The following is a 10352-nucleotide window of genomic DNA, read 5'->3' as shown; positions in this document are numbered from 1 at the left end:
GTCCCCACAACAAGCCCAGTATGGAGGTCGATCACACTGGTCTTCTTAATTGTGACCAAAACACTCAATAAAAGACAATTATAGCTAAATATAAAAGTTGTAGTTCGGGGCAATGTCTTGTAGCATTAGGCTGGTCCGACATCGAACTACTCATGCGGAAAATTTTATCATTTTGCTCATATGCCAGCAGACAACATACAATTATTTCTGCAAATCTGCGTGCAAAAATGCCTGAAAAACTCCATGAAGGCCGCTGTAGTGATGTTAAGTTAATGTATCCTGGCAAAGGTAGGATCATGAAAGGCCGATGCTGCATGGGCAGGTTCTGAAGCTTCAAGACCTAGTGCAGGAAGACATATGCTAAACAAAACACAGAAAGAAATAGACAGTGTGTTGCATAAGACAGGTAGGTTGGGGTCCGATCAACAGTTGGCTCGAGCATTGTTACAGTTAGGGCCTGTTCGGAGATTCTCCGCTCCACGCAGCCGCTCCGGGAGCGGGCGGAGTTTCAGCTAAAAACCGCAGAGCGCGCATGCAGGTACTCCACATTCTTAGATTTCTGGGAGCGGGTGGGTTCCCGAACAGCTCCTTAATACCATATTCTAGAACTTTTACAATGTTGTCAAGAGTTAATGGCCAGTTCCATTTTAATATGGAACCAATACATCTATTTGGTGTCAGCGAAAAGAGAATATAGTCGTCTTCTACAGCTCTGCTAAACTAGACCCAAGCAATCAGCGTCTACAAGCAAGCTCTGCTCTGGGCAAAGTGTGCTACTCCCTCCATTCACAAATATAAGATGTTTTGGATCTGGCACACATGGACTGCGTACGGACTGAAATGAGTGAACAAACACACTAAAACGTGTCAATACACATCCAATTTATAAAAATGTTAAAACATCTTATATTTGTAAACGGATAGTATTATAATGTTCTAGTAGTTATTTTTCAGCAGCATACAAGAGAAATATTGGTGCGGAAACCAATATCATGTAACCAGCATCAACTAGGAACCTATTGTCCTTCAAAAGAAACTAGGCAGCTTTTAGCATTAATGCAAGACTTCAGTTTAAGTATTTCCATCACATACACCATGCTATAGAAGATATGTTTATCCATACGTCATATATAAACATAATCAGGACCAAGTTCTTCTCAAAAGGAAGGTACTATGTACGAAAATTATCACGGAGACATAAAAGGCAGCATTTGAAGCATTAACACTAACTTCGAAATTATATGCAACTTGGGCAACATCATTTAATAATCCAGCATACATGAAACTACCTGACAAGAATGAGAAGGATACATCATACATCCAAGTCCAACCATGGGCATAATATATCACTAAATTATACTAGATCTAACCAAGTTGCTACCTTCTGCTAGATGGACGCAGCACATTCAGTGCTTGTTTTGAAGTGCCGGTGACTCGGAGAAACAGGGAACATAAGGTACAACATGCACATCTGAAGCATCATTTTTTAATGTCCCCATAATACTCACTAGCTTATTGTCCATGTGATATGATATCAGCTTTCGGTTCCAATCTTGAACAATGAAAACCACATTTCCATCTGGATGCATGGCAACCACAGTGTAGTCTTTTGTGTCGCCTGTGCGTCTCTTTTCTCTAAACAGCTCCGTAAAGCTCACACTATGCTTCAAGACCCATTCTTGTGTATCATAGCCCTCCAGAACCCAGATGGACAGTCGACCATCAACTGCTTGACTGATGTAGTGCAGGCGCCCTTGGGATTGGGCAACATAACCAGGCTCCAGCCAGGGGAGCCTCTCGGCCATCGTCGGCACTGGGATGATCTTTCGTGTCACCCCTTGCACATCAACAGCAGCAATCTGACCTTCATCCGAAATTATGAAATGCAGCATGCTGTTGAGAACAGCACAGCAGAAGCTCTCAGGTATTAAGCCCTGAAGGCGCCATCCTTCCAAATCATGCTTGTTCCGGTCACTTTGGATTTGACTCCAGTCACTTTGCGTGTGAGTCCACTTGCCAGTCTCAGAGGAGTAGACGTGCACTGACGTCCGGAACAACTCCTCCTCCTCCTCATCATCATCATCATCATCATGACCAACCACTAGCTCCTCCTCCTCAAACTTCACCAAGCGCACAAACTCCCACGTGAACTGGACCAGGTGGAAGTGAGAGGAGACGGACGGATCAAAAACCAAATAGTTGTATCTTTTGGGGTGCCGAAGATACAACGGAAGCGGAGGGCCGTCTCTGGGCACCTCCGCCCATTGCTTCGTGGTGGGGTTGCACACGACATAGCCCAATAGGTCATATGGCCATGCCTTCAGTTTGTGCTCGAAGAGGAGGAGCCCGTTACAGGAATCGGAGAAGTCGAGAGTCCCCATCCCGGGAGATTCCTTCAGAAAGGCGAGGTTATGGTCGATCTGGAGAGGCCCGGATCTATCAAGCAGATTTGTGAAGCGGACACGCTGCCTGTGGGTCTCCTTGTCAATGAAGAAGAAGCCTTGTAGGGTTTGTGGGAGTTTCTTGCGGTGGAGGGGATCTTCGATGAGGTCGCGCCAGGCCTTCGCGACGAACTTGGAGCGGTAGACGGACCTGGCGGGGACGCGCGCGAGGATCTCCACCAAGGAGTCTTCGGGGAGGCCGGCGCTCGCGCTCCGCTTGGGGCAGTCCATGCCGTCGCCGCCGCCGGTGGGGAGGGAGGAGGAGCTGCGAAGCGTAGCGATATCAGCGGATGCGATGCGAGAGCGGAATGCGAGGAGAGGAGAGGAGGCAGCTTACCGGCCGCAGGAGATGGTCGAGGTGGGCGGAGATGGCGGCGGCGGCCGGTGGTGCCTCCGTGTCTCGTGGAGGGGGGAGCCTTTTTTTCGAGGGAAATGGAGGATGCAGCCTGGAAACTCGAGCATTCATTCACGCAGCAGCATCCGGCTAGTATTTTTTTTAGAGGAGTCTAAAGCCCAGGACTAGGAGATACTGCAGCCCACATATAGTTTTTTTTAGGGAAGCAGCCCACATATAGTTTTTTTTAGGGAAGCAGCCCACATATAGTTAATTGTCATGGCAGATTCATAACTCTTTTTTTTCAAACACGGCAAAATTTATAAATTTGCATAATGTCCACATGACAATTTTATGAATTTTTCAACGTGTCGCATGGCAAGTTTTTATATCATGGACAAATTAAGCATTTTTTGTAATGTTCACATGTCAAGTTTCTAGAATTTTTGGGTTTCTAAAACATGATAGCTTCTAGGATCATTTTTGTATTAGACACATGGGAAAACAAAATGTTTCTTTCATGATGGCATTTCAGAGAAAAAATCATGGCAAATGTATTGAACATACCATGGTAAGTTATGTTTTTGTATACTATCCGATTTATTGCCATGACAATTTTCCAACTTCTTACAAGCACAAATTTCTTTTTGTAATGTTGAATTTGCCATGTGAACACTACCTAATTTTTATGAGAAGTTCTATGATGGATAAGTTGTTGTTATAATAATGATTATGATGCTCTCATGTTCATATTTAGTTTATCGACACCTCTCTCTATATATAAACATGTGGTCATATTTATCGAGTTCGGCTTTCGCTTGAGGGCAAACGAGGTCTAAACTTGGGGAGGTTGATACGTCCATTTTGCATCATGATATCTTACTCTTTTTTTACTGTTTAAAGTTATATTTCACTTTTTGGCACATTGCTAATGTCATTTCTCTTTTAATTTGCAAGTTCTATCACAAGAGAGAGATTGTCGACAGCTGGAATTCTGGACCTGAAAAGAGCTACAACAGAGATAGCTATTATTCAGAGCTCCAAATGACCTGAAAATTTACGAACAATTATTTTCGAATAAATAAAAAATGTTGAAAGAAAATTCTATCGGAGGGGACCCACCAGATAGCCATAAGCTCAAGTGACGCGCCCTCCCCCTGGGGCGCACCCCTTGAGCTTGTGGGTCCCACAACAGGGCTATGTGGCTTATCTTCTCCTATATGAAGCCATTTGTCCTATCAAAAATCAGAAGAAGACTTTCGGGATGAAGCACCGCTATCTTAAGGAAGAACCTGGGTAGGAACACTTTTGCTCTCCGGCAGAGCGATTCCGCTGGGGAAATGTAGCCACCTGACCTGAAATGGTCAAGTCTCTGTGTATCTGTGTCATCCCTGGATCAGTATGCTAGCACACAAAGTACTCAATGAAAAATAACAGAGTTCAATCCACACACTTTATTACATCGAAGTCTTCCAAAGTAGTATTTATTACATAAATATGGATGAAGGTCATCTAAATAAAATTAGTTGTCGAAGCATCGAAGGTAAATGAGTCCATCAACTTCACGGCAAAACTAAGTGCAGAACAACGACCTATTGCACCTTACTCTTCGTGTGAAAATCTACAACATGAAACGTTGCAGCCACAAAGGGTCAATACATTAAAGTATTGGCGAGTCACACCCAAAGTATTAAAATAGACCTATCATCTACATGCAAGGATATATCAAGGGGAAAGCTCTAAGGTATATTTTGCATAAAGCTAATTTTGACCTACTTCTACTCACTAGCCAAGTTTTATTTCTTTTCATTTTAATTAACCTATTGTTAAATTGGATCTCTCCAATTTAACCCGCCTATGAGAGCCTCCAAGGATCATAGGTTCCCAAATTGTTTTTTTATGAGAGCCCCCGGGGATCATGGTTTAATTAAAACCACATCATATTAATTATTTGTGATGAGAAGATCTTCCGGTGGTTTCAAGTCCAGTTGCTCAAAATTGTCCATAACCGGGGACACGGCTAATCAATTAGTTTTACACTCTACAGAGGTTTGTACACTTTACCCCAAGATTACATCCCTCCCTATATGTCCTCGCACTTCAGATTTGTTTGAGAACAGGACGATCGAAACATGATCTTTCCAAGAGTTCCTCTGACCCATGTCTGGTGTCCATCCAACCCTACCATTCGTCTAATTTGCTGGCACCGTCCCAACCAGAGTCACGACTAAGGTCAACCAAGCCAGAGCCCATAATGACTTGCGGTTGCACACGTAAGCTACTTGATATGAAACATGTCCAACCTTTTTGAACATGGGCGGCATTCCCCACCTTTTCCCGAGTAATGTAGAGCCTGCCGGAGGATACATACTTGTCGATTGGTCCGACAAACCTTTCTGCCCAGATGATTGATTAATTGGTATTGCAGAGCCCCCAGGGAAATACAATACATGTAAGTTGTTGCTAATGTAATCATTGCTTAAGTTCTCTCGCAACTTTCATGAATCTCACGGTACCCAATCCACATCTACCATAGCATGGCTAAGCAATAACTACACTGCAACAATTCCCAACACGGAGGCAAAGATTATTAGGATCGGTCTAAACATATGGCTATCCTATCTAGTTTTACCATAGCATAGTACCCCTACACATGCATACTACTGTGTTATAGAAGGCACTACATGCAAAGTACAACATAGGATTGGTATGATCTTATTAAGTTTAATGAAGTCCTTCGCACTCAATATCCTGCAATTCTAGTCTTCGCACTCCAAACAACCTATTATAAGCAAACAATATAGCATATATAAGCAATCATATCGAAAACCAAAAAGAATGCAAAGAAAAACTTATAAACTCAAAAACAATCAAATAAAATCTCTGAACAAAAACATATTTTTCACAGTACCAAAATTATGTGATTTTGATCTCAACATAAAATAGGTGTCATAAGCTTCAATTTGAAAAAAGTATCAACTAAAACGGAGTTACGAAACTAAAGTTATGGCATATTGAAGTTTAAATTTGAATCTGATCTAACTGAAATTTTAATGTTTCAAAAAAAATATTTTTTTGGTTTAGTGGATAGACGGGATTTTTATGAAACCGTAGAAAAAAGAATCGCCTAATTTGGATAAACAGAACTAAAGATATGCTAAAAGAAAAACTAGAAGAAAATTTGAAATTGAAACTACTAAGAATCGGCAGATCGTGGCAGAGGTGCCATGTGGTGTTCTTTGAGCGGCAGCTAGCTGCTTGCTGCAGTACGAAGCGGCGAACGGCAAAAGGTTAACACAAAATGAGTTGGCGTGCAAAAGAAGAAAAAAATAGATCTAACCTAGACGGTTAGATCTCAATCGGACGATCGAGGTGTGCTCGCTGCTAAAGTAAACTAACGAACGTCCGCTATATAACTAATATTGTTTCAGTGAATAAAAAAAGTGGATCTAATCTAGACCGTTCCTCTGATATCTGACGAAATAGGGGGTGGCTGGGCTTACAGCGGTCGCACGAGGGCGAGGTCGACGGCGAGGGGCTCGGGCGTCGGCGGTGGAGGCACTCCGGCGCTCGGCGACGAAGACGTAGAAGCTGGGCGGGTGCGGCGAAGCAAAGGGAAGCCGGGAGTGGTGGCGATGGAGGTCGTGGACGACCGGACGGTGTGGGACGAGTTTTGGAAGCTCCTGTGCTCCGTGAACTCCGGCGAGAGTGGCGAGGTTGATGGAGACTACTCCAGTGGCTCCTGGACGTCAAAAGGATGTCAAGTAGATGTGCAAGAACTCGAGGAAACGATTGACGAAGTTTGGTGTTCGGAGATGGCTTACCGGCGAAGGAAACGTCTGGTGAAGGCTTCGGCTCCGTCGATCCAAACGGCGCGTGCGTGCGCTATAGGTGGACTTGGGTGGAAATTTTTGAGCGGATCGGACAAGAGGGCAGTTGGCGGCGCTGGGGGTCTTCCTGGGACTTCCCTGGAATACCCAAGAATTTCGCGTCAAAATTTTTTACTACATATAATATGTATACGCTATACGGTAGAATCTGGAAATAGGCCACGGCAGCGACGCACATGACCAGACACGAGCGACTCGGTGTCTGGTTACACGCGCGAGCAGCAGCTCCAGGCCTTCCTCCCCCGATTCTCTTTTTTTACATTCCCTGATTCCCTCCCTCCCCCGACTGCTCCAAGCCCGATCCAATCGATGCCCTTCCATAACCTAGCTGCTAGCTCCCTCCCCCGATTCAGTCTCCCCTAGATCCGGCTCCGGCGACCAGGCCGGCCCTCTCCTGCCTCCCTCGCCCCTCGGACCTCGGTCCCCTCCCCTCCATGCTCCGGCTGGCCCTCTCTGGCTCAGGCTCTCCCTCCCCTGCCGGCCTGCCCTCGCCCATTCGCCCTCCGGCTTCAGCGGCGACGCGGCTCCGGCGCTCCGCCAGGCGCCAGTCCGCCTCCGGCCTCCCCTGCTCTCCGGACCCCGGCCCAAGTAGGCGCCCATCGTGGCAGCGGGCCAGCACCCTTATGCTCACCTCCGCCCCCGGTCTACTGAAGGTATTGTTTCCCTCCGTTTTATAAACAAATCTGTAGCTTTTTCCAGTGATTGCTTGCAAACTGAAATTGAATTGCTTGTTTGTCCAATGTTCAGCGGTCCATGCAAATTGCTTGTTGTTTGGTTCATGTACTATATTTAGAGCAAAATTTTTTTTTGGATGAATACCCAACCTTCATCTCCTGGCGCCGCCAGAGGGGGATGGGTATCTATAGAGTCATGGCGTGGAGAAGGGGTTTGACTCGAGGTCGCGATCCCAAGAGAATTAGGATACAACGTAATCTAGCATGATTCCGTGTCGTGAGGAGGAAGAAGAACGGGCGGGCCCTGCATGGCGGTGACAGAGGCGAGCGAGGGAGGGAGTGGGCGATCGGGCGGTTTCGGGCGAGGGTAGGCTGCTGGTGGAGGTGGGCAGGCCTGGCGGCTAGCGCCGACCTGCGTTGTTTTTTAATAGAGTTTTCATATTTTCTTTTTTTTACAAAAGCACTAAAACACAGAAAATACTAATAAAACCAATTCTAAAAATACCAGAAAAAATCACATAAATCTTTGGCAATATATAGAGCCATGTGAACTTTTTTTGGCCTAAAATGCAAGTTAAAAAACATTTTTGCTATTCTAGTAAAACTAGCATTAAAATAATTTGCAAATAAAGCCAAATAATTAAATCTTGATTTCAACTTGAATTTTCAATATTTCATTTCTGTTTTTGAATAAGTCCTTTTACCTTTTTTTGAGATATTGGAAATGAATTTGTGAAACCAATATTGAACCAAATTCCAAATTTGAATTTATAGAACTTTCTTAGGGCACTTCCAACTCTCTCTTTAGTAAATTGAAGAAGTCATATTATCTTTCCTCGAAAGAATCCTTGAGTTGCTTAAAGTAGCTTGGATCATATTCCGAATGAAAATCAAATAGAGGAAAAAATGCATAAATCATGGATGCATAAGAATTACTATTTATAAACATCGAAATTGAAAATTGGCATGTTAAAGGAAACTTCCCGCCAGGAGAGAGAAATCGAAAGCGCCGGCATCACAAATGATCCTTTCATCATGGAAGGACCAATCTTTATGAAAATATTCACCAGCACCATCTCATCGCAAACCCTAGTTCATCTATTGCATTCAATGTTTACCACAAAATCTCAGACTGGTACCTGTGGGTTGCTAGTAGTGTTCATTACATCTTGTAGTTGATGCTAGTTGGTTTATTTGTTGAAAGATTATATGTTCAGATTCTTAATCATATATTTATCTCCTCTGGTCATAAACATGAATATGATTTATGAGTTGTTCCGTTTGTTCTTGGAACATCAGAGAAATCTTGTTATAAATAATCATGTGATGTTGACATTCATTCAATATTTTGATGATGTGTTATGTTGTTCTTTCTCTAGTGGTGTCGCGTGAACGTCGACTACATGACACATTACCATGCTTGAGCCTAGGGGAAAGCATCGCGGGATTGGTAAGTACTCCCTCCGTCCGAAAATACTTGTCATCAAAATGGATAAAGAGAGATGTATATAGAACTAAAATACATCTAGATACATTCCCTTTTATCTAGTTTGATGACAAGTATTTTCGGACAGAGGGAGTAGATGATAGGTTGCTAGAGTGATAGAAGCTTAAACCCTACATTTATGCCCCTAATTTGCGTCCACTCTAAGATTTACCCCAAACTTTTTCATGTGTTCAAATTTGCCCCTAAAAAGCATTTAGGTCACAGGAATGCCCTTACAATTGGTCAAAGTTGTTTGACCCAGACTTTGGAAAATCATAACAAATTCATATGAACTCAGAAGAATGCAAATAAGATATTAAAATGTTCATAAAAATACCACATATATGCACATGTCATTTACGCTCATCGCCTACACATGCATTTATTTGCATTCACCCTAAATAGTGTTTTAATGTTATAAACCCTAAAAAGCTTTAAAGAGTGCTTTTTTCATGAACGTAAATGACATGTGCATATAGGTTATGTTTTTATGAACATTTTGATATCTTGTTTTGCATTCTTCTGAGTTCATATGGATTTGTTATGAATTTTCAAAGTTTTGGTCAGACAACTCTGACCAGATGGAAGGGCATATTTGCGACCTAAAATGTTTTTTAGGGGAAAATTTGAGCACATCAAAAAGTTAAGGGTAAAATAAGTAGTGGGTTCAAGTTAGGGCCACAAATATGAATGTCCCTTCGGTAAAGGGCTAAGTTGGATCCATATGTTTCATGTTATATATGATTAGATTAATCTTAATTCTTATTTCGTAGTCGCAAATGCTTATGAGAAGGGGTAATCATAAGTAGATTGGTAGTTCAAGTAAGAACAATACCTTAACACCGGTCCACCACATAACAACTCAAAGTAGTGAACCCGGATCAAGTAATCACGATGAAAGTACCTAGGCGCAATTCTCATGTGTCCTCGAGAACGATTTGCTGATTATACGAAGTACTTTTGGCTTGTCCTTTGCAAAAAAAAGATTGGGTCACCTTGTTGCACCTTATTACTATTGTTACTTATTACTTGCTATGAATTATCTTACTGTCAAACTATCTGTTACTATTACTCTACAACACTTACAGAGAATGCCTTGCTAAAAATCGCTTATCAATTTCTTCAATTCCTCGTTGGGTTCGACACTCTTATTTATCGAAATGACTACGATTTATCCTCTATACTTGTGGGCCATCAGCGCACAGTCCGTGGCCGTTTGAATGCGGCGGGAGGCGTGTTCAGCCAAGCATGCAGTAGGCGGCTCTCTCTCTCTCGGCGCTGGCGCGCCGCTTCAATGCCGGCATCGAGTGGTCGCGTCCGTTCTGCGTCAGCGTCAATGCGGAGCAGCCGCTCTCGAGCGGCATGAATGCGGGCAACTGGCGCCTTACAATAAGCGCGCGTGGGCGAGGGAGGTTTTTTTTGGCGGGCCAGGGCAGTCGGACGCGGACGGGGCAGTGGTACGAACGCCTGCAAAGCCCCCCCCTAGTTTGTCTCCGGTTTTACCGGAAAAAATACATCTGAACAGCG

The 10352-nt window shown here is 43.5% G+C and overlaps 1 protein-coding gene and 1 long non-coding RNA gene across 2 annotated transcripts; one reads left to right on the top strand and one right to left on the bottom strand.

Annotated features, from left to right (window-relative positions):
* Positions 1–1216: 1216 nt before the first annotated feature.
* Positions 1217–2898, bottom strand: LOC123115774 (F-box protein At5g07610-like). The gene is made up of 2 exons (XM_044536869.1): positions 2779–2898; positions 1217–2706 (listed from the first exon to the last, which is right to left on the bottom strand). The coding sequence occupies exon 2, from the start codon at positions 2670–2672 to the stop codon at positions 1407–1409; it is 1266 nt and encodes a 421-aa protein (XP_044392804.1). The 5' UTR covers positions 2673–2706; positions 2779–2898; the 3' UTR covers positions 1217–1406.
* A 3969-nt stretch (positions 2899–6867) lies between these two features.
* On the top strand, positions 6868–9584 carry LOC123110604 (uncharacterized). Its single transcript, XR_006453493.1, has 2 exons — positions 6868–7318; positions 8719–9584. It is a non-coding gene; the product is annotated as an uncharacterized lncRNA (long non-coding RNA).
* The last annotated feature ends 768 nt before the right edge of the window (positions 9585–10352 follow it).

The sequence above is a fragment of the Triticum aestivum genome, chromosome 5B (genome assembly GCF_018294505.1).
Source record: "Triticum aestivum cultivar Chinese Spring chromosome 5B, IWGSC CS RefSeq v2.1, whole genome shotgun sequence".
NCBI lineage: Eukaryota > Viridiplantae > Streptophyta > Magnoliopsida > Poales > Poaceae > Triticum > Triticum aestivum.
This window is presented reverse-complemented; position numbering and strand designations above follow the sequence as displayed.

Excerpts from the sequence above, each read along its gene's own strand:
- LOC123115774 (XM_044536869.1), bottom strand. The coding sequence starts at position 2,672 with ATGGACTGCCCCAAGCGGAGCGCGAGCGCCGGCCTCCCCGAAGACTCC.